This window comes from Salvia splendens, chromosome 6, assembly GCF_004379255.2.
Source record: "Salvia splendens isolate huo1 chromosome 6, SspV2, whole genome shotgun sequence".
NCBI lineage: Eukaryota > Viridiplantae > Streptophyta > Magnoliopsida > Lamiales > Lamiaceae > Salvia > Salvia splendens.
The window spans coordinates 6,957,899-6,983,090 of NC_056037.1; the positions used below are offsets into that span (position 1 = coordinate 6,957,899).

Genomic DNA, 25,192 nt, shown 5'->3' on the forward strand with positions numbered 1-25,192 from the left:
GCAAAAGGTGTAAATAAAATATGGATTAGTTGGAGCAAAACTTGAAAATTTGTGGAGAGTAAAGCTCACATGAACCAAAAAGGTGTACATAAAACATGATTACATATTATACAACATGTAACTACAATAAATAAAAGGTTCGCAAAGGGAAGAACAAAAAATTGACAGAATAACTGGGATAAAGTATTTCTCACGAATGCCTGCCCCTGCCACCACCATTACGCCCTCGGCCCCTGTGATGATGTCTTCTTCCACCACCACGCCCTCCATTGAAACTCATGGACGGAGGCGGTGGCTGCAAACCTAAACTATCTTGGGATCCCTGAGACTGGACTGCTTGCTCTCCGCCACCATTCAGCGTCTGTGGTGGACCTTGCTGGCCTTGCACTCCAAACTGAGGCGGTGGTGGATCTTGCTGGCCCTGCACTCCAAACATAGGCGGCGGTGTCCCTTGCTGGCCCTGCATTCCAAACTGCGATGCATTCTGATCCATAGGCCAAGGTGGAATCATCCCACCAATATTTTGTACTCCAACCATTGGATTAAAGTTTGGTGGCATCCCGGTGATCATACCAATTTGCTGTTGAAATGGTGCACCTGCTGGGAACAGGTAAGGTATGTTTTGTTGCATCCACAGCATCCCGTTTGGCGGCAACCCAGCAAGAAGGTTTGCATTTAGTTGCAGATGTTGCGGAAACCCATTGTTCCAACTTCCAGTCGGAGCAGGAAAGACCGGTGCTTGAGGGCTTTGCTGGAATGGAGGAGGAATGGCACTTTGATCACCAAAACCCTGCCTAGAGCCCGATGAACCCTGGTGATGACTGTCTTGGTTTATTGGTGTTCCAACACGAGGAGCATAATGTTGGTCTTCGCCACCTGGATGAGTTTGTGCAGTAGAATTGCGGTTATTGTTCCAGCTCCCGTTCCCTTTCTGATTATTCTGCTGACGTTTCTCCTTCCTCTTGTTTCCGGGCTTGGAATCGTTTGTTCCCCTTTTCTTCATCTTCATCATTCTCTTGAACTCAGCCTCTTTCTCGTCATCCGAGAATTCAGCATCCTCAGACAGCTCTTCGTCGTTCTCATTAGACGCATCATACCCTTTCTGGTAGAGATTCTTGTTATTTAGTACATGATCTGCAAACTCTGCAACGAACGAGATCAAGGTGCCTTGTTGGATACCAGTTGCAACTTCCTCCTCGGAGTTGTATCTCACAATGTAGTAAGGGTTCTTCACAGGCCCAAAGATTTCATCAACAATCCCCAGCGGTGATCTGCTATCAGTAATCCAAAGAATTGAGCCTTCATTGAGAGGATTGTGTTTCTCGACACCTTCCACAATCACTTGGGCGCCAATCATCTGTTCAATGTTAATAATACTACTCAATCCAAGAAAACCAAATCAAGAAAACATTATCATTTAATGCAACATAGCAAAGATGTTTTACCGACAAAACTGTTCCAACTGGAAGGGTTTGATGATGTGGTTCCAAGGTCACATCAACAGAAGGAACAGGAGGGAGATCCTGCATAATAAGAAAGAAAGAGTAGAACAACATAAGCTTTGTTTCACATTAGGAGCAAATCTGACTACAGATTACCGAAAGCAAAACCATGAAAATGCATCCATCATAAGATAACTATGAGCAGTCATCTGTTGACAAATGACTGATATTGAATGAATTGTTGGTTTCAAAACAACTCGTTGCATGGTAAAGGTCCTTGCAGAACTTAGACTTCCATTAGAGCTTTGTAGCTATATAATTCCTCCTCATTTTTGCTCGAACATAGGGCATGGCAACTTTCGTTGCACAAAATGAAGGTATTGCACATAACACAGATATCAAGCATCAAAGGGCACAAACAATACCTTAATTACCAAATGATCCTTTTCTTAGTTCAAATCTAACTCAAATATTTTGACATTTTCTAAAACTTGAAGACTAAAATACATTCAACAGTTCCCTCGTACTCAAATTATCAATGTTTCATAAGTTAAGCAGAGCATTACAACGCCAAATTGCACACATTAGATGGAATTCATGCATGATTTACAGATATAGCAAGTGTTTAAATAACATATTAAAGACACAAATCACAAACCTTGAGCTCATTATTAGATTTGATCGGGCCACCTCCAGCACCACCACCATCCTCATCTTCAACATCACTCCACGAAACCATCTCTTCTAACTCGGACAACATAATCTCACCATCTTCCATCTCAGTCTCCTTATCACTACTACCCTCTCCATTCTTGCCTGTATTCTCGCCATCATCATCGTTTTCACTAGAACTAGAGGATGATGAGGAAGACGAAGAAGATGATGAATCAGACGAGCTCTCATCGTCACTCTCACTCTCACTCCCATCTCCATCATCCACACTCTCATCAGCCTTATTCTCATTTTTACCAAGTCCCACCACATCACTATCACTCTTCATACCATCACAACTACCAATTCCCATTTTCACATTCTTGGAGCTGTCATCTGCTACATCTTCTTGAACACCACTATTCTCATAGTTCAATGAAGCAACAACTGGAACAGCACATAGATTTTTTTCTGCTGCACCATCTAAGCTCACTTTCCCAAGCTGCTCCTCAACCAAACACCCTAAATCCTTCAAGTTTCTCTCATTGCCCTTTTCAACACATTCCTCAACAACACCCTCAATTTCTCCCTCTTCCAGCTCAAAACCACACAAAGGTTCTGCCTTGACACTCGAACCCTCCAAAGTGTTCCCCAAAACGTCAAATTCCTTCCTACTATCAACTAATTGATATCTCATGGATTCAAAATCAACCACTTCTTCCCCTAAATCAGGCATCTTCACACCGACGCCTTCCATGAACCAGCTGCGGGGGGAGTTCAAAATCGAGAAATGAATCACAAAACGACAAGGGGAAATCTTCAAGCTGGAACGAAGAGGTCACTTGGTTTCTAGGTGAGGCGTTCGTCCTCTTATGGATTCGCTCCTTCAGCGGCGGGAGTCTGCAAGAAACCAATCATAATTGAGTACTTGGACAACGCAAAACAGAAAAACAATTAATTCACAAAAAAAAGAGAGTGAAAAAACACTCTTTTACCTCGATATTGTCCTGAAATATCTTCAAATCGCGCCTCAGACCTCAGAATCATTCATTCTCCCGTCGAATTCTCACTTATTGCTCAAATTGGCCCTAAACCCTGCCGTAGATCCCAATCTTAAGCTCGATTAGGCGCTAATTTCAATCAAATTGCGATTTTTTGGAGGAATTTTCACACAGTCAAACGGTGATATTCACCTGGAACTTGCTTCAAAATCACAGAATTGTAGCAGAAGGATCAGCAGCAATAATTTACCACATATTCCTTAAACCCTAGGGTTTATTGCACGGTATTTGACTATTTGTACCAATATTATTTTGCCTTTTCCATATTTTTGTTTTTTTTTAGTGTCGGCCCGATTTAGATTTAAAAATTCCGACCTAGCATTATAGTATAACTATTCCAATCTATTTTGATATTGACTTTTGGACCTATTATAAACACGAGTGAATTTCATGATTAATCCAAAAAATGGGATTTGCAGCTTTTAAGTTTTTGGAGTAGGAAAATTAAGTTTAAGGATCATGAAAACTATATATGGTGTATGAGTTTTTTTTATCTCCATTATTTCTTTATGATACATTGATCTAGTAACGAATAGATGTCAAATTTCTTGATGATTGCAATGAATTTTTTTTTTCACTTAATTTACACACCATAAAACGTGAAAGTATAAATGTTTTTTCAAGTTATTCAAGTGCTAAGATTCCTACGTATGATTTAATTCATACCATCTTTTTTTAACCTACTCAAAATTAAATACATATGCATAAAATAAAGGGTAAATTGCTTCAAAAGTCGTCAACTTTGCAAATAGTTTGGTATTTCCCGTAAACTTTAAAAGTTGCATGAAAAGTCATGAACTTTACCAGGTGTTGCAAATTTCCCGTACGACCCGACCCGATACATTTCCGGCAAAAACTAATCCTACGTGGCTCGCCGGAGGCGTGACATGGCAAAATCTCCGGCAGAACAATAAAACGACGTTGTTTTTTAGTTTCAATTAAATTAAAATGTATATCAATTTAGGGTTTATGTCTCTTCTCTCTGTGACAGAAATCTCAATTCCCGTCGAGATTTCAACTCTTTCTTCTCCATTGCTACACGTAACTGGTCGCGATTCGTCAATCTACAGTCTCATCGTGTTTCCTCCATATGTAGGGTTCAACTCTTTCTTCTCCATTGCCGGAATACCTGACACGGGAAATCGGCACCCAAATGTAAAGTTCATGACTTTTCATGCAACTTTTAAAGTTTACGGGAAATATCAAACTATTTGCAAAGTTGACGACTTTTGAAGTAATTTACCCTAAAATAAAAATCAAACTAATAGTCTTCAATGAAAGTCACATTTGAAAGGATATAGGTAAAAAACACCACGCAAAAAGAGTTTTCGTGAGTTTTTATCTAGTTAATGGTTGACACAATTGGATGCACAAGAGCTCGTCGTCAAGTTTCTATAAAGCAAGAATAAATTTTATAATCGTGTAAATTTTTCAATATGTTGTGTCAATTGTTATACAAAAGTTTTTATCATAAACAACCATAGGAAAGAATGATAAAAATCACACAGTACTATGAAAGTTATTCTTTCAACATTTTAAACTCAAAATTTGAAAATACAATCATTGCACAATACAACAATACAATCATTACACACTACAGCAAATGAAAACCGTTAAAGACATTTTTCAATCCAATTAAGAGCACTAATTCGCGTGTGTAAATATACCACCAACATTTCAAAAAACGTCCTTATTGTTAGTGTTTAAACTAAAATTAAAGACCGCAAATGGAAGCGTTCAAAAAAAGCAAAAGATTAAATTAATTTGTCCCTCATTTAGAAAATGTTTTTTTTTTGTGTGGCCTAATTTATTGTCATGTTTTAAAGTTTTCTAACATATATAATTGCGTCTTAATTTTTGTGTCCCTAACAGATAAATTTTTTTTGTAGTGGTAAAAAAAGAAAATTGTGTCTGCCCTGATTCTAGAACAATGGAGTACTATTATTCCTTATGTATACATACACTGATACACTAAAGCTAAACAAGTAGTATACATATAGTTATATAGATGGCACATAACATACTTAGTGGTGCACCATTAAATTAATTGATGTTTTGATAAATGCAAAACGAATATACGAAGGCGAATAAAAGGAAAACCAAAATGAATGGCGACCCATAACTTAATTTTGGCGGTCAACAGAGGAGAGTTTAAATGCAGAGACCAACTATCACTCATCAATGGCGGAAATATGTTGCCATGCATGTATGTTTATGCCAACTCAACTATTAACCATAGTAATAATTTCCAGCATAGATATATAGATGATTAGTTTCCAATTTCCATATTCGTACACGTGGCATTGCAATTAATGTATACACTAGATATTTCCTCACCAAAATTCAATACTTGGTTAGTTGCAAAACATACTTTCTCTTTTGGCATGTATAGTGGTTTAGGTGGGTCCATATTATTAGTAAGAGAGGAGTTATTGAAAAATTACTTTTTTTAAATGTGCTTTATTTTTCATGGACAATAAAAAATGGGAAATGTGCTCTATTTTTCGTGGACAGAGGGAGTACTATTTACTTATAATTACATAAGTACTACATTTTATTTATTTTGTCATATGTAAGCTAATCCATACTATTTCAAACTGATTAGCACCATATCGGTCCGAACCAATTAAACAATGAACTGAGATCTTCTCAAATTAGTTTGCTTACTCATCTGATTCTTAGAACATTGGTTAGTAGGAACTACTATTAGCTGGTATATACTTCTTTTTTTAAATCGGATGTAGTAGCATTTATTTAACAACAAAATTGTAAACAATTTAAATCAAATATAGACGAACGAGTTGATCGGCGATTCAGAGGAAAACAGTTGAGCAAAAAAAAAGGAGTACTAGTACTCTCTACTTATACTAATTACTGATTTCTTCCATTTTATACAACCAACAATGAAGTTAGTACATATATCATCCAAATCTAGATAATTAAGTATACAAAATAAAAATAAAATCTATAAACCGCGTAGCTAAACGATTTGACGATCTCGAAAATAAATGGAGCAGTTTAGTTTAGTTTAGTTTAGTTTATATCTTGATTAGCCATATCTCTCAACTCAATTACCTATACGACTTGAGAATAGAGCCGCAAAAGGTGCAGACGATAGCTCTCCAGGTCTTCCAGTAGAAGGGGACGTAGCAGAATCTGGTGGCCGTCTTCATGTCCGCCACACTCGCTCCGCCGCCGCATCGCCAGCATATTCCTGCCGCCGGCTTCTGCTTCCTCACCTTTCTCGTCTGATCAACCAGGAAGCAGAACCAAACCATTGTTTTTACGATTTTATTACAATTACAATTGTTTCAATTGTGTAAGTTTTGAGTGATGATTTTAGTAGTAAAAGGATTTGATGAGTATTTATAGGAGCCGGAGGTGTATGGTATGGGGTGTGCACCTCGCAATCATGATTCGACGTTGACTTTTTCTATTTTCCTTTTTTTTTCTTTTCAATGTACTTGGCCAATTTGTGACTTTTAATCATTTATTTATTTCTGCTACTGGCCTGTATAGTTGGTCCGAGTTCCCAGCAATATAAAGTCAAACGGTTATTTAATATTGTTGTTATTTTAATTTTTTTTATTTAGTTTTCAATTTCCTGATTTCCGCGTGACAGGAAATGCTTTCATTTGACAATATTAATCGAATCTAATTTGGAAGTGGAAAATTTTGGAAATGTTCATTTATGTGAATGAAAAACTAATGGTTAGTTAAAATGATTAAAAAATCAGTGCCAAACATTAAAAATTCAATTACATAGTACTACTATATTTAATTGATACGCGAGGGTATATATCATTTGAGGACACGTATACATTTGATTATATTTTCACATACATCTGGTTGGATTATTTAATGAGGACAGTTAACATGTTCAGAAATTTTTGACCATTTAATTAATATCAATATACAATTCGTTTTAAATATAGTGCTGCAACCTATTTCCAAGAATAGAATTAACAAAAATAAAATCCCTTGAGTTGGTCGAAAGTATTTTCAAGTATTCGGTGCCGCCAAACCATACTCAAGTAGTATGTTTTAGAATTACTATATGTTAAAGCCCCTAACATATAAATTCATCAAGTTCAGAGACTTTTCATAATTTTTTCGAAATTGCAAATGTATAAACCTCAAACTTTATACTAGATTATCGATGTAATTCACTCTTATTTATTTGAGTTTGTGACTAATGAGTAATGAAAGATCGATAACCAAATGAATATGATTGGCTGATAGATATATAATCGGATATTTATTTTATTGTGAATTATAACGAAAAGTATGAATATAATAATAAATATGTGACCAAATTGATATCCCAATTAACAAACTCTACGGATATACATACACTACCGATACCGATCAATATCATCATTATCGTACAATATGATAGTACATTTGAATCTTTATCAAAATAATTTGACTAGTCGATCGAATTAATTATTTTTATCATGCAAGTGTTTTGCACAATTAATATGGTTTTGTGACTTTTGTCGATTTGCATGAATGCATTTGCCGACGTCTAAGCCCTATTTTATCTGTTCATCATTTTGTGGTACAATGATTTTGTTATTTTTAAGGGGGAGTAATGGAACCTTTCCCTAGACCTTAATGATTATTTCCTATTTTATGTTTCTCATATTAGAATTTAATGTATAGATAAGATATTGTTTGTAATAAATTCGTGTTCAACTGTCCTACTAGTACCGGTTATGTAATTTATGATTCGAAAATTGAGATTTTTAAAAAAATTACCTTACATTTATTTAATTTTAAAATTTATGAATTTTAAATCTGTAACTCTACTTTTCAATTATTTCGTTCTAGATTCCCGAAAATTGATTTAATTTCCTAATGTCGGATTGGCCATGTTAGCAATATATAAAATTTGAATATATGCTAGTACCCTTTTGTTTGGTATATTAATAGTAGTATATAAACTTTGATTTCATTTGTCCAAATTTATTTCTAATTTGAAAAAGGGATTACAATGACTTATTTTTAAAATTTTAGCTAGTTCCCTATATATAATGAGTTAATATGATACAGTATAAGTGTAATGGGACGAATGAAGTACTATTTCGCATTTTACATTCCTCTCATTGATCATATAAAGAAAATAAATTTTACAGCTATGTGGAGGATTGTGTTGGAGGGGCCTTATTATATTAGCCACACACGTAATAGTAGGCGTTGCAGGCAGGCACTCTCAATATCTGGGCCATACCAACACATTTCATGCAATTATTATTTCAATGTACATGTGTTATTTATATAAATGTTTTTAAATAAAATATTATTGCCAGAGTTTCAGAAGATAGTTTGGAAATTAAATAGACAAGGAATAAGAGAAGAAGTTATCATTGATTGAAAAAGCTTGGAGTATATATATATAGGGATGTATTCATTTCCTTTTCCCATATTTTCTCTTATTTCCTTCTTGATCTTAGCCGTTGATTTCCTGTATCCAATGGCCTATATTAGTGTGTTTAATCATTTAATTTAATGATTAAAAAAACGAAAAGGGCTGAATTGGTAATCAATAATTTGGTTGGTTATGGCAACTTCCTAAATTTACTCTAACTCAATCTTCACAGTTATTATTCCTTGCCAAACGCCACTGGCGTGAATTTCTCCATTACATCTGTGCTTTATGAGAGGCAGCGACGGGGAACAGGGGTTGATGTGACGTCGGCTCTGGGCTGGATCGCGCACAGCCACGGCGGGAGGAAAACAACAATATCCATTCAACGGCGACCCTAGTGGCGGCAGCGGTGGCTGATCAACAGCGATGATGGAGAGTCGCGGCTGCGCGAATCACAGCGACGATGAGAGAAGAAGATAGGCGGAGAGCTGAGCTTTCGAGCTCGCCGACGGTGACGACGGAGTACAGATCGGAGGGCAGAGAAAGCGAGGTTGGGAACAGGGGCAGTAGCTGCGCGAAGGACAGCAGCCGCGCAACAGTTCAGCGACGGAACACCGACGAATGAGGGAGAGCAGACCTAGACAATGGCTGACGGCGACGGAGAATTTCTAAGAGAGAGGGAGCGCTGCGTGAAAGGAGATGCGATACTTTGTTGAATTCTGATCTGTAGAGTATAATGGGCAGTTTAGTTTTTGTAATGCATTATATGTGATATGTAATGAACATTTATCTTGACCCGATTAATTTAACTTATGCAGTGTTTCGATGTTTGGTTCATGTTTCTTGTTTTCCCTAAGGGTTTAACAAGCCTAGGGGCTAGGGTGTAGTACGTTCTAAGTCTAAATAACGTTGTCCAAATACACGAGCTGCAGTAATTCATCTGGGGTCGCACATTCATAGCGCGTAGGTTTTTTTTTTACTGATATACATAATGTACATATTATATAGTATAATTCGCATTTTAGTTTCTGTAATGCATTATTTATGATATGTAATGAACATTTATCCTGATCCGTTTAATTTAAGTTGTGCCGTGTTTCTATGTTTGGTTCACGTTTCTTATTTTCCCTAAGGGTTTAACAAGCCTAGGGGCTACGGTGTAGTACGTTCTAAGTCTAAATAACGTTGTCCAAATACACGAGCTGCAGTAATTCATCTGGGGTCGCACATTCATAGCGCGTAGTTTTTTTTTTACTTATATACATAATGTACATATTATATAGTATAATGCGCATTTTAGTTTCTGTAATGCATTGTTTGTGATATGTAATGAACATTTATCCTGATCCGTTTAATTTAAGTTTTGTCGTGTTTCTATGTTTGGTTCACGTTTCTTGTTTTCCCTAAGGGTTTAACAAGCCTAGGGGCTACGGTGTAGTACGTTCTAAGTCTACATAACGTTGTCAAAATACACGAGCTGCAGTAATTCGTCTGGGGTTGCACATTCATAGCGCGTAGACATTTTTAAAGCAGATGTACGTAATGTACATTTTTTGTAGAGTATAATGCGTAGTTTAGTTTCTGTGATGCATGTTTTGTGATTTGTAATTCACATTTATCCTGCCCCGTTTAATTTAAGTTGGGCGTGTTTAGATGTTTGGCGCACGTTTCTTGTTTTCCCTAAGGGTTTAACAAGCCCAGGGGCTAGGGTCTAGTATGTACACATTAATAACAACGTTAACAAAGACCATTAGTTTGATTTATAAAACTAGTGTTTATTTATAATCGCGGATATGCACTCATTTTGACTGATTTACATAATGTACATATTATGTAAGAGACTAGGGCCCTTTATTCCTCTACGGCTCTTCGGCTCACCCTGATCTCCAGCTGTACTTGGGCCACCTCGGCGAATCTATCCCTGAATCTTTTCGCAAGTGCTACCGGAATTACATTGTCGATCGCTTCGTCGATGTCGAGTCTTAGCCGCTTCTCTGATATGGAACAAACAACATAAAACATTAGAAAATTATCATTAAAACAGAATACAACATGATATGCGCACTTTGAATCTTCACTGAGTTGATTAACCCATATACAAAATACATCTCATAATGCCTAATATACTCCAAATAATGACAATAACCTGCTACATAATGCACTGCCTAAACCAAATAATGCACATATGTAACCTTCACTGAGTTGACTAACCCATATACACAATATCTCTCATAATGCATAATGCACTGCACATAATGACAATTAGATAATACATAATGCACTGCCTAAACCAAATAATGTCCATATGTAACCTTGACTGAGTTGATTAACCCATATACACAAAATCCTCATGCATAATGTACTGCACATAATGACAATTAGATACTACATAATGCACTGCCTAAACCAAATAATGCACATATGTAATCTTCACTGTGTTGATTAACCCATATACACAATATCTCTTATAATGCATAATATACTGCACATAATGACAATTAAATACTACATAATGCACTGTCTAAACCAAATAATGCACATATGTAATCTTCACTGAGTTGATTAACTCATATACACAATATCTCTCATAATGCATAATATACTGCATATAATGACAATTACTTACTACATAATGCAATGTCTAAACCAATTAATGCACATATGTAATCTTCACTGCGTTGATTAACCCATACACACAATACCTCTAATAATGCATAATATACTCAGATAACGACAATTAACAGCTACATAATGCACTACCTAAACCAAATAATGCACATACGTATCTTCCAATAACCACAAATAATACCATGAATAATGCTTAATATACTGAACATAATGCATACATCATTGTACATAATGCTCAGTCCAGTTTAAATAATGCACATAATTTTTTTTTTTGAGTTTAGTATCTAAAACAAACAATACCCTACACATGGCCCTAAAATGCATGATATACTGCAAATTATGCCAGTATACAGCTACATAATGCACTGCATATTCAAAAGACTACATGAATTGAGAGCAATGAGGATTAATATATATACCACAACAAATAATGTACCAGTCAGAACAAGTAATGCATAAAACTTGCTCCATAATGCATAAGACAAAGCAAATACCCTGTGTAATACAAAATTTGGTAACCATAGCCTATATAAATTATGCTCCAAAATGAAAACGTACATGTGTGACACACACAATGTATTAAACTGTATAAATAATGCAGCCATTACTACAAAAAAATGCATGATTACAGTTCCACAATGCATTCAATAGATATGCACTTATGAACTCTTTCGTGTGTGTAGTCACCACACCACACAACATGGATAATGCGGATTCAACAGAGTTGCTAATATCCTTTCACACAATCGACAAATAAGATACTGAATTGTTTAAGTCCGATGCAATTTTTACCTGCGGCCTCTGATGCTTGAGAGAGCGGTCGACCCCTCTTAGTCATTTTGGATCTGCAGACACCAAAAAAAACATAAGATACCGGAATTGATGTTTATTGAACCGAAAATATCTACACTACAGATTCAGAGAAAAACATAAACAAAGAACAAGCTATTTCAGAAATTTCTGCACCTCCGCATACTAAAAGTTTCAATTTTAACAATTCGGGTGTGCTAAATCGCGGAAAAAACATGCCCACATCCCTTTTGAAACATACCTTGTCGATAGGAGTCGGTGTTTAGGAGCAGCTGTTAACGCCGGTAGCTTGTTGTCACAGAAATTTTGGTGCACTGCTGCTATTTCTTCGAACGCTGCGGCAGGGAGTGAAAACTAGGGTTTGCGATAGTGGAGTGGATGGAGTGGTTTTGGTTGTGTGCGTGATGAATGAGGAAAGAAGAAGAGGCGGATGTTTTCAAATCCCGTAAAATTCGCATATACCAAAATATGGCGGTTCATGTTTCCGTCAAATGTCTACATTACCCCTGTAATGCATATAACCACCATCTATAATGCAACACGGATATAGATTTGTAGAATCAATCTGATCCGTTAATACATTAGATATAACGGATAATATTAAGAAGAAAATAGGATCTAATAGATGAAAAGGAGATTAATGTTTCCCTATATAGGGATGTATTCATTTCCTTTTCCTATATTTCCTCATTTTTCCTTCTTAATATCAGCCATTAGATTAGAGAAATGGATGGTCAATATCAACATTGGGTAATTAATCCCGTGTTGCATTATTTGTCCTATTTTGTGCATTATGAGGGTACAATAGTAATCTAATAATGGCTGGAAACCGCTACGAATAATGCACCACATGGTCACGAGTAATGCATATAATTGCCTATATAATGCACAATATGTGAACTGCAATGCATACGAACAAGATGTGTTGTGTTATGATGTTTGACACACGTTTCTTGTTTCCCCTAAGGGTTTAATAAGCTTAGGGGCTAGGGTATAGTACGTAGACATGTATGTAATCTTCACATGGTAACGAGTAATGGATATATTTGACTATATAATGCACAATTTGTGAACTGCAATGCATACGAACAAGATGTGCTGTGTTATGATGTTTGACACACGTTTCTTGTTTCCCCTAAGGGTTTAATAAGCTTAGGGGCTAGGGTATAGTACGTACGCATTAATAACAAATTATAAAACGATACGAACAATTCACCAAATTGTCACGAGTAATGGATATTATTAACTATATAATGCACAATATGTGAACTGCAATGCATACGAATAAGATGTACCATGTTATGATGTTTGACACACGTTTCTTGTTTCCCCTAAGGGTTTAATAAGCTTAGGGGCTAGGGTATAGTACGTAGACATTACTAACAAATTGTTGTTATTGGAATATATGTATGTGCATTATTTGATTTAGGTAGTGCATTATGTAGCTGTTAATTGTCATTATCTCAGTATATTATGCATTATTAGAGGTATTGTGTATATGGGTTAATCAACGGATTGAAGATTACATACGTGCATTTAGTAATGTCTACGTACTATACCCTAGCCCCTAAGCTTATTAAACCCTTAGGGGAAACAAGAAACGTGTGTCAAATATCATAACATGATATATCTTATTCGTATGCATTGCAGTTCACATATTGTGCATTATATAGTTAATAACATCCATTACTCGTGACAATTTGGTGAATTGTTCGTATCGTTTTATAATTTGTTATTAATGCGTACGTACTATACCCTAGCCCCTAAGCTTATTAAACCCTTAGGGGAAACAAGAAACGTGTGTCAAACATCATAACACAGCACATCTTGTTCGTATGCATTGCAGTTCACAAATTGTGCATTATATAGTCAATTATATCCATTACTCGTTACCATGTGAAGATTACATACGTGTCTACGTACTATACCCTAGCCCCTAAGCTTATTAAACCCTTAGAGGAAACAAGAAACGTGTGTCCAAACATCATAACATGGTACATCTTATTCGTATGCATTGCAGTTCACATATTGTGCATTATATAGTCAATTATATGCATTACTCGTGACCATGTGGTGCATTATTCGCAGATACCAAAATGTGGCAGTTACTTTTCCGTCAAATGTCAATAATAACCCTGTAATGCATACAACCACCTTCTATAATGCAACACGGAACCAGTTTTATAGAATCAGTCTGATCCGTTGATGCCTTAGATCTAATGCATAATATTAAGAAGGAAAAAGGATCTAAGATGTGAAAAGGAGAATAACGCTCCCCTATATATATATATATTCAACAAGTTGATGAGCCATATATCTAATTTAGATAATTTATCTTGGTTTTATTGTCTGCAAGAAATTAGGCACTTCCTCTCACAAAAAACAAAATTGTAATTAAGTATTAATAGCATAAATGTAGGGATTAACCAACATGGGGATGTAGCTCAAATGGTAGAGCGCTCGCTTTGCATGCGAGAGGCACGGGGTTCGATCCCCCGCATCTCCACTTTTGTTTATCATTATTATTTTATCCAATTTTTTCACATTTCTTATTTTGTCCAATTTACTTTTTTTTTTCTGTTATAATTTGTTTTTGTAGCGCAAAAGAGTAAGAAAATTCTGATCTACGTAAGAATGAATTGAAGTCATTTTCTGATTACTTAATGTAACTAAAGCTCAATATTATACCAAGTCCATTTTAAATTACTTTTTTATTCAATCAACTGATGATTTAGTGAGAGAAAAGGAATATTTACTTGAAGATAAAATTCTGATGTTTTATTCGTAAAAGATTCTTTAATTGAATGTAAATAAAACTTACTCAAAAATGGTTTTTATTAGAGAAAACAAAACCATGTTTTTTATTTTACAAAAAATATTAACAAAAATATATTTATAAATTGAGAAAATATTCATTTAAATAAAAGTTTTATTTGTTATATATAAGTTTACACTGGTTTTATTAAAAATATACGAGAAAGCGTAATTATAAATTGTGAACAAAATATTCCAATTTAATAATAATTCTTATTTTATTTAACCAAAAACAGTATGACAGCGCATTTATAAATTGTGAAAAATATATTTTATTTTCGTAAAAAGTTTTATTAGTTTTAATGAAAATATATCTGAGTTTAGTCATTGTCGTCGTTTTATTCTCTGATTTTTCACGAGTGTTAATATGACAAGTCAATGTGGAAAAATTAGATTCGGTGAGGGACTAAGGTTAGGATTTTATTTTTTCATCCATACAGAAACAACATGGTAAATTTAACAATGATGTCAAATAAAGATCATCAATCGAATCCACATTTGATGCTTATTATTCATCTCTCTCCAAATCGAATCAATCAATTGCCACCCTATCTTGACTAATTGAGTGTTTTTCCTTTCCAATACTCTTTATTGTGTGTTTATGTCTTACTACTTGTTTATGCTATAGAATTAACGTCTATATATATAGTTGGTGAAATTGATTAGGGTTATAATCATATTAATATACTCCCTCCGTCCGACATTAGGAGATCCGGTTTACTATTTTAGTTCGTCCGCCATTAGGAGTCTCGATTCACTTTTTCTATAAATGGTAGGTAGACTTCATTTTCCACTAATTGATTTTACTCATAATTTATTATAAAATCAATATATAAAAATGAAATCCGCATTTCACTATCTTTTCTAACCCATGAGACTCCAAATGACGAACAAGGTGAGTACATTTTTGAAGTGAATATTGCATTTCAACATTATTTGTGACTTTGATGTGAAATGGAGTATTGCTAAATTTGTTTTCTACATCCCAATCGACATGAATCAAACCCTGTTAGGGCCCTTTTATAATTTTTTTCGTTTTATTCCATTTTTTCCCCTATTTTTTCATTTTAACTAAATTTAATTTGGATATGAATTTGAACTTTAAATAATTTCGTATTATGTAAATATTTAGATTTTAATAAACTTTGTATTTAAATAAAATTGTAGATATATTTTAGTTAGAAAATAGTTAGATAAACTGAAAAAAGTGAAATCTATGAATTGTTAAGTAAAATGAATGGTGGGTTGTGAATGATACAGGAGTATTTTTTAGAGTTAACTACAAATTAAGTCCTTCAAAAATAAGAATTGTACCTTTTACATCCCTGAACACGAAAGAATATTACTACATATTTCAAAAAATCATTTATCAATAATCACATTTCAGGAACCTTTTTATTTTTTCATTTTACGTCTGAACCTTTTAAATGCATGATTAGTCTAAATTCGTTAGTACATATAAACTTTAAATGTTATATTTACTATTCGTACAAATGTATTTAGGTCAACTATGTATCAAAGTGATTCTAAGGTGGAAAGAAAAAAAATTGAAAATGATGACCTGAAATGCAATTAATGATTTTTTAAAAACATATAATGATATTCTTTCAAATTTATACACCTTAAAGATACAAACACCATTTTCAATGGATCTAATTTGTAGTTCACTCTATTTTTCAAAATAAGATATGAGGTAAAATGTAACGCGAGTACTTGAATAGTTAAGATAATTGATGATTAACGAAATGGATTGTAAATGCTCTTAGCCCTTTAAACAATTGGTTGATGGGTGTTTGGCTAAACGTTTATTCAAAGAGTCAAGAGCTTATAGAAAACACTTGCAAGTTGTCAAAACGTTTGGATCATCAGACTTATAAGCTAGGAAGACTGGAAGAGAATTGCAGTGAGAGAGAAAAAAAAACATATTTAGAGATAATCTAAGAAAGAATAATTTGGAATGAAATATGTCTACAATAATATAAACCCAAAAGTATAACTAATTTTATAAATTGGTTACATTGTACATATAAGATTATGAATAAATAACTAGGGATTGAGAAGCTTATTTTTCAATAAACTTATAAACCCTTGGATCTTATTTTATTATCTAATACAGTAAGATATTTAGGTGCTTATTTTGCACACATTTGAAGGGCTCATGTCCTAAACAGCTTATGTGTTGTTTTATACGAACATGAATCAGAGTGTATGCAAATTCAAAGGTCTGGAATTGGAGATTTCAGGGAATAAAGAGCAAGTTTTCAATGAATAGAAGAGCTAGAGGGCTAGGGTATAGTTATTCGAAAATGAAGAACAACATGACCAATTTCCAGAATTAAGCGCAACAACCATAACAAACAGATTTAAGTTTCATATGCAGATAATTTTTGTAAGTTAACACAGGAGTTATAGAAGAAAATGAGGAATGACAGCTAAAGATACTAACTCCTGTCTCTCCCTCATGCAATTGGTACATCGGCCATCTCCTGCTCCACCGTGGTCGGCTCCACGGGATAGTATGAATAGTGCATCTCCCCGACATCATCACCAGAGAGCTTTTTCCATCCACTTGGGCCAACATGGTATACTGAGAACAAAATCCAAGTTACAACAGGAGAGAGAAATGAATATTGCAATGCCGAGAGGGGGTAGACACACAGAAGGGAATTTACCACTGGCAACACCACCACTGGCTCCGTCACGGAATGTAGCATGATAGATTGATCTTCTAGCCAGCTCTGCAGCCTCCTCAACAGATAAATCAAAGCGGTATCTGCATCACGAGCCAGGAAGTTATCTAGCTAAAACTAAAGGGCAATCATTAAGTGATGACATGACCTCCAAATTCAAAGTTTTTGAAATTTTAGTTCGTCAAGATAGCACATATACATCCAAGAAACATCTAAAAGTTCGCAGAAATATTATATAACCAACATCCAATGAATTTCGAGCAGCTGCAACAAGATGTTTTCTTTGGAATCACCCAATAACAATGAAAAATGGAAGTGAATTTGAGAAGTTAATAAGAGAATGTGAATGCTAACTCACCCACTGTCCAAAACACCATAAGCATATGGAGAACCAGAACCAACCGAAAATCTGGTGCCTTTAAGCCGACCACCTTCACTGTCAACATAATAGAGGCCAGGGCCCTACCAAAAAGCAGATGTATTAGGTGATATCTACAAAATCAAAACAGCTTGGGAAAATGCAATATTACGTTTTCATCCCATCCAGCTATCATAGTTCCAACAGACAAACCCATTCCTCGATAGGAATACAAGATATTTGCCAACAATTTTGAAGCTCCAGCAACGGAGATTCTCCTCTTATTTGCCAGTTCATGTAAGCGGCACTGAAACATGAATGAGAATTACTAACTTTCAAGCATTTATTAGGAAACACTACTGCAAAAAAAAGGGGCTTTCCTCCATAGAACCAACACACTGACACACACATGAGCATGCAATCATCTGTCAGTGCCGTATAGAACCAATAAGCCAGACATGAAGCAGTCTTTGAAAGGATAAACAGGTTATAATATATCAAATTCATTTCTCAACCGCCAAATAGTTTTGAATAATAGTATCAACGTATTTTCTAGAATAGGAGTTGTTAATTTCTGGCAAGTAATATAGCTGGAAACTAACCTCATAGTTTGGAAGCAGAGCTCCATTGTTATGTATTATAGTGTGTTTCCTTCGAAGTAATAGCTTTGATAGATAAAGCTTATACAGACCGATCAACATATATTATACATTTTGATTTGATCATAGAATTCTTTGAATACTCTATTGTATGTATCAATCAAATATAAAATGGAAGATATTCTGTCAATAAAACATATGAAAGTCATACATAATAAATTTTATTATGTAGAATAACAACAAAACAGTTAGTCACGATAGAAAGTGAGAACGCGCCATATTTCTAATGTCACTAAGTTGTCATCATTCATCTTATACATTCACTGTGAGTGTCAATGTTTGTAATAAAATTAGGTGTAGCTCTAAATTACAGGTTATTTACACCATCCAAATTTATGTATCTTTTCACTGTACACCATTCTTTCCTCGCTTTACACATAGGTTATATCAAATTTATTTCGTCTTTGAAAGGATAATCAGGTTATGTCCATAATGCTGCCTCAAGAAAACCTAGGTTTTGAATAAGATTAGCCAATGCACTTCAAGTTCACCAGAAAGGAGACGAGTCCTTGAAACATCAACAACACAATCCGTGTGCCTTCTCAAAGACAAATCATAGCGGGATAATATCAAGGAAAGTGCGCTGACCTTGATTCCGAGATTTCTGTGCCAGAACTGGCAGTCAGCAGCTCCTCCAGCCATTGTCCCAAGCATGTAGGGATTGATTTCAATGATTTTCTTGACAGATTGTGAAGCTGCAAAGTTCAGAAGAATCTTATATAGACAGTTCCATAACTCGTATGGCACTGATCAAATAAACAAAGTAATAAGAAGCTGAGAGTTGTAAGTACACATGAAGCAGGGATTCCATATCTTCTGCCCAGGTAAATTTCAGTAATCTAATTGACATTAGTCCACAAAGAAAATCGATTTTAACAATTATTTATGGGACAATCGTTGAATATAATCTAAAGCGTGGATACTCCCATTTCCTTTCAAAGAATAAGAGATTCGACTAAGTATTAAACATTACTTATAAACCAAAAAACATTTACTAATTGATGCCTGAGAAACACGCATGCAAAATAAATTGCACACTAACAAAGCATGAATGAGGTGAGAGAGAAATTACCATGCATGCAAATAGAGTAGTTTTGGCAATCAATAAGCATATATCAAGAAGAAAGTCTGATTTATGCATCCAAAATGCAAAAAAAACTACATATTACATCCTACTTCAACACCAGTATCAAGGTGAAAAGCCATAATACTATAGTATTAGAAATAAACAATAAACATGGCCTTACAAATATATCCTCCCATGCTCGCACGGGAATCAGCAGCGACCATGACACCATGTTTGAATATAAAAGCCAGAGTTGTCGTTCCCTTTGCCGGCTTCACCATCTGTACTGCTGCTTTCTGAAACCCATCAAACTAAAGAAAACAAAGACAAAAAAGAAATTACTCCGAGAGGATATTGATAACCAAAAAAAAAAGGAAACATAACACAAAACGAAGCTTACATCAACAGTGACGGGAAGTTTAAACGATGGCGCAGCCAAAATCTCGTATTCCAAATCCTCCGCATTTCCCTTAACCGGCAAGGAGGGATCAAGCCCACTGAAATCGATCTTCATCATGGTTCCCTTCACTAAAATAGAAATAATCAACAAATCAAGTTTTATAGTACAAAACAATAAATTCTATCTTGAAAAAAAACTACACTGAACAAGAGCAAAACATTTCAGGTAAACACATCATAGTTCTCCAATTTAGTCGATTAAATTAAATACATAATCAGAAATGGAAACGTCCACATATGACAGATCCGATACTACATGAAGTTAAACCCTAACCGCAATGAATGAAACATTAATCAGTTTACAGGAACAATATCATCAGCTCAGTTGTCAAATTACCTGATTTTTATCGAATGAGAATTGAGTTGCAGATGCAGAGAAATAATTCTAGAAATTGTTATGAGGAAATCAGTTGCGAATTCAGGAAAATTGAGCTTTTCATCTTCGTCTTGGGAGATTTCTTGTGCTGCAATACACGATTGGTATTCAAACAATTGGGCCATCAATTGATCAATTGTAAAGTACAAGCCCATGTTTAGGCCCAACCTTCAAACCGAACCGACAATTTGTTTTTTACTTGAAACCCAAATGAACTTGGGTTCAATATGGTTTCCTGTTTATTAACCGAAATTAGGCATATTAACTCAATTTTATTCGATAACACTATATAAATTTAAATAAAACACATAATAACATGATACTCCACAAATTTGCATAAAATATTGACCAACTGATAATGCACAATCCAACTACACTATGTGATGCCATAAATCAAATAACTGCACAAACCTTTGAACGTATGCAGTTTGTCATGAGTCAAGTCAATACACAATAAAAAAAATGATCGATTCCAACATGATCTAATTGAAGAAATTTGGCATGCTTCGGTCCCCTCAGTTTTAATTTTATTCCAATTATGTATTTCGTTTATATCCAATCATGTACTTTTAATTGTTTTAAACTAATAAGTAATTATTTATGATAAATCAGCTCAGTTGAAATTATATAACTAAAACGAAAAAAAATGATAAGAAATGAGAAAAATAGGTGGGACATAAAAATAATGCAAATGACGCAATTTTTGATGCTTATGATTTTCTCTTAGTAAGTTCCACCCAATTACACTTGGAAGATTTTCTAATTCTACCTCTCCAATATAATGTGAAAAAACATTGACCAAGAAACTGCAACAAGAACAGAAGATGCCAAAAGAGCAAAGGGAATGCATTCCTCTCCACACATCAAAAAAACCAAATCTGTTTATTATAGCCATTTGGTAACACATAATGGAATCAAATGGAAGAACGAGTAAACTTTTGAACAGAAGAGCCAATGAATCAAAGAGTTCAAATGTCTACTCTTTTCGTGTTATAATGCCATCATCCTAGCCTCCTTCTTCATTTCTGCAGCTTTTCCAGTTCCTCTGAAGTACATGTATACTTGCTGCACATGATTTCGACATGGATAAACACAGTTTTCAAACAGCCAAGAATCGATAGATTGTAAACGAAACGTGTCAGCAAGTTTCTCACCTGAATCACCCATACGCTGATCAATGTCTCGATGCAGAAGAATACAAATCCAATGAGGTAAAATATCTGCACAAAGTATACTAAAATCAACATACTATTTTTTTATTTGCAGAGTGCATTTTATGGCAAAAGTTACATAAGCAAAAGCAACGCTTTCTTTGTATTAGTAATAGATACCATAAGTCCTTTTTCTCGGGTCAGTATGTTGCCTAAAGGGAAAAAGATAACACTATACTGCATATAGCATGTATTCAAACTTCATAAAAGCAGCCATTGATAGCAATAGGCACATCTCCAAGAAAACTCAAATAAATTGTGAAGTTGCCTTACCCCAACCAGAGCATTCCAAGTTAAAAGGTCAATTGCAGGCAAGATTCCACTGCCAATAAAACAAATTGGGCTAATATTAGTCCACAGTACAATAAAAATGTCAAGGAATAGAGCAAATCTTATGACTATACTTTTCTAATAAGTGCACCGATAGATTCATGTGCTTTCCTTGTGTACAGTTTTCATTTTCTAGCGCTGGCTCAAACTATAAGTAATGGCAATTGAAGAAGGAACATAGTCTTGGAAGAGAAACATACGTCAAAGATTTCCCTCTGAATATTATTGGAGGAGCAACACAAGCAAAGGCGCAGAAGCCAATATGGAACTGCACAAACAGAACGATTAAGACAAATTTATTGAATACCTTAAACTTTGAGAGTGATTGGATGGACGAAATAATAAGCTCACTGAATAAGTTAAGAAGAACCACCCGAATTTCAGAGCACTCTCTGTCCTGGAAAATACAAAGTGTGTTTACTAATGCTAAAACAGCAAAAGAACCCGAAGAAATACACAAAGAAGAATGTGTAATATGCAGATAATAACACACGTTTTCGCGTATAGTATTTGTTTGTTCAGCAAATAAAGTAAGACTAATAAGAAGATACTCCTATGCCTATGATGCCAACAAATATGCATTTCTCAATTAACTAGACTGAGAAAAAATACGCCCAAGTTTAATACTATATCACATACTAATAATACAATAGTATTACATGTACATTACTACAATACTATCAAAGAGATATTCTTGATAAGAAACTTTGAACCAAGTGACAGATACAAAAGGCAGAAGGGGATAAGACGACAAGAGAGCTTTTTTGGGTACCTCATTGCACGATAAAGAGGACGATACCATAACACATAGGAGCCTGGGACACCGAATATGAAATATATGATAGCAAGAAACCAAATGGTTGGACCTACATGCGTGAAACATCAGAAACCTGATAACTTAATTTAAAGACCATCAATTCAAGAAGGCCATAAAATACTATGTCCACCACCAACCTTCCCCGTTGGCCCAAGCTAAGGTGGTGGCTACAACATTCCACAAAAGGCATATTGCAATACCTGCAACACACTTGTAGTGTATCAAGCCATTATAAAATAAACTAATATATAGAACCACCCACACTGATTAACAGATTATTGAGCCACTGACAATAAATCTTTAAGGAAGCTAAATTTTGTCATACCCAAAAATGTCGTGAATGCAACATATTGTAACTTTTGTAGATGGACTGGGATTTCATTTCTGATGTCATGGTGAATTACGGGGAAAATTGGCGGCCAGTTTATATCCTCAACGACAATTCCAGCTGAAAAATATGAAGAATATACAATCAGTTTTTGCATTATGAAATAAAGATATGATAAGTAGATTGCACGAAGGCAACGAAATCACTTTGGGCAACGGTATCTTCCCTTCTTTTCAGCTCCTACACAGCACAACACATAGCGAATCGGTTATTATTAGAAAAAATATGACTGAGATGACAAGTAAGTATACAATTACTGAGATTCAGCAGAAATGCAAATCTAAGTAACCATAACGGACAAGCAAAGTTCAGATTGGCATTGTTATACGTATACAAGAGATAAATAGTGAACAAGGAGATATTAGGCAGGTCGAGATATCTCAAAATACCAAAAGGCATAGTTAAGAATCAGTTTCATCCTCTGCAAAACTAAGGTGTGGTGGATGTCACAGAGAAGTACCTGAAAAATAATTAAACAAGAACTACAAACTATGGGCATTCGCAATATCGACTTGAGCTAAACGAAGAGGCAAAAATAACACTAGTAGAGATCACCTGTTCCTTCTTATTCAGTTCAGCCTCTCTGGCTTGAAGTTCCTGTTCTCTCTTTCTTAAATCCTTTGGAGGTTTAGAGCATGGAAAAGAAAGCCTCCATTAACACCTCCTCATAAATTCTAAAAAAAATTAACAGATTTGAAATGTATTGGTATACCATGGAACCATCAAGAGGAATATTAACTGTAGCCCCACGATCGTAGTCAGCAGGTTCATGAGGAAGAGGAGACATCTTTGAGTTTGCAGATGAGTTCTGATATTTTCAGAAATAAAATTTTGCATTAGCTAAAGAAAGCCACATAAAGGTTGTACATGCATTATTCCAATAACCGATAATCCAATGTGAAACCAGGAAATGTTTTTTTCAGGCATGCCACTTCAGCAATACATGGGAAGGCATCAATGCAACTAAGATAAACGGAATTGAGAAACTGCACATTGTTCCTTAACAAGCAAACTCTACGACCAAAACATGTTTCCTTTGAAATTTGCTTTACCTACTATCATTCCAATTTCCAAGATATAAGCAATAATGAAGAACATAGTGAAGAAAAAACAAAATTCTCAACAAAGTTGTTGTCAGTGCAATTTCAGATTGGTAGCAACCTCCCTAGCATTTGCTAATGGATGAGATTCTTTGAGTCAACAAATTATCCTGAACTAATACGAATAAAAGTTCAACATTACTTATCCTAAGCAACATTTCACAGATTCATCTCTCACTAGGTGAAAAACTGGTCCAGATCTCATACTTTCTCAAAATCAAGCTAGTTGGCTCTGAGAAAAGTTCTACTTAACAAATCAAATTCTAAGATATTGAATTCGAATTTATGAACATTAATGTGTGCAAATTATTGTTGAGGATTTACCCACCCACACACACAGAGAGAAAAGAATCCTGAAGTAGTTTCTCGAAAACTTAGTGATTGGAAGATTGACTTTTCTTCTCACCCCAATGTATTAGACTCACGTGCTCGTCAAAATCCCCAAAAAGAATGCAATAGAAAATCGATGGAATTACAGCATGTTAAAAGCAGATCTCTTATTATGAGCGGCAAACAGTCACCGATACTGTGTATGATCCCAATCTCATTTCACTCAAAATCAAATTCCATAAATTGTGGCAAATAACACACAGTGCATGAAAAATGAAATCAACAACATTGAAACAAATGCGAATTATACTGCGAAAGGATTCACTTCTCCATCAGCCATTCCACCTCACGCTCTATATAGTAAATCAAATAGTATTTCACGAATGCACATAAAAATGACGATTCCGATTTCCAAATTCAGAGCTATCTAAATTCTAATTGAATGCAAAAGAAATCCCGAGCTGGATTGTGCCGGAAAATTTATAATAACGGTGAAGAATTGATTTTAATAAGTAAAAAAAATGTTGCATGGAGATAGCGTGGAGAGAGGAATTTTTTTCTCTTTTACTGAGTCGCGCGCTTTACATGTGACAGTTGTTTAGTGAAAAATAAGTGTTGTGAATTAGTATTC

General features: G+C 34.9%; 3 protein-coding genes and 1 non-coding gene across 6 annotated transcripts; 1 reads left to right on the plus strand and 3 right to left on the minus strand.

The window, feature by feature from the left end:
* Positions 1-41: 41 nt before the first annotated feature.
* LOC121809315 (H/ACA ribonucleoprotein complex non-core subunit NAF1-like) lies at positions 42-3,406 on the minus strand. Its single transcript, XM_042209875.1, has 5 exons — positions 3,287-3,406; positions 3,089-3,181; positions 2,101-2,993; positions 1,446-1,523; positions 42-1,357 (listed from the first exon to the last, which is right to left on the minus strand). Exons 3-5 carry the CDS (start codon positions 2,848-2,850, stop codon positions 191-193), a joined length of 1,995 nt encoding a protein of 664 aa, XP_042065809.1. The 5' UTR covers positions 2,851-2,993; positions 3,089-3,181; positions 3,287-3,406; the 3' UTR covers positions 42-190.
* Positions 3,407-14,396: 10,990 nt separating this feature from the next.
* On the plus strand, positions 14,397-14,469 carry TRNAA-UGC. The gene has a single exon. It is a non-coding gene; the product is annotated as a tRNA-Ala (tRNA).
* A 2,659-nt stretch (positions 14,470-17,128) lies between these two features.
* LOC121807299 (proteasome subunit beta type-5-B-like) lies at positions 17,129-20,484 on the minus strand. Its single transcript, XM_042207514.1, has 8 exons — positions 20,347-20,484; positions 19,951-20,078; positions 19,732-19,861; positions 19,073-19,179; positions 17,998-18,132; positions 17,826-17,929; positions 17,450-17,550; positions 17,129-17,364 (listed from the first exon to the last, which is right to left on the minus strand). Exons 2-8 carry the CDS (start codon positions 20,065-20,067, stop codon positions 17,237-17,239), a joined length of 822 nt encoding a protein of 273 aa, XP_042063448.1. The 5' UTR covers positions 20,068-20,078; positions 20,347-20,484; the 3' UTR covers positions 17,129-17,236.
* A 643-nt stretch (positions 20,485-21,127) lies between these two features.
* LOC121806552 (secretory carrier-associated membrane protein 1) lies at positions 21,128-24,988 on the minus strand. 3 transcript variants are annotated; one of them, XM_042206643.1, is made up of 12 exons: positions 24,872-24,988; positions 23,844-23,939; positions 23,687-23,749; positions 23,278-23,311; positions 23,069-23,191; positions 22,881-22,943; positions 22,699-22,792; positions 22,278-22,323; positions 22,127-22,194; positions 21,870-21,918; positions 21,540-21,605; positions 21,128-21,450 (listed from the first exon to the last, which is right to left on the minus strand). In XM_042206643.1, the coding sequence occupies exons 1-12, from the start codon at positions 24,899-24,901 to the stop codon at positions 21,376-21,378; spliced, it is 807 nt and encodes a 268-aa protein (XP_042062577.1). In that variant the 5' UTR covers positions 24,902-24,988; the 3' UTR covers positions 21,128-21,375. The 3 variants fall into 3 exon arrangements, with proteins under 3 accessions (XP_042062577.1, XP_042062575.1, XP_042062576.1); XM_042206641.1 differs by having other exon boundaries at positions 21,128-21,605; XM_042206642.1 differs by lacking the exon at positions 24,872-24,988 and adding an exon at positions 24,560-24,859 and having other exon boundaries at positions 21,128-21,605.
* Positions 24,989-25,192: the final 204 nt, after the last annotated feature.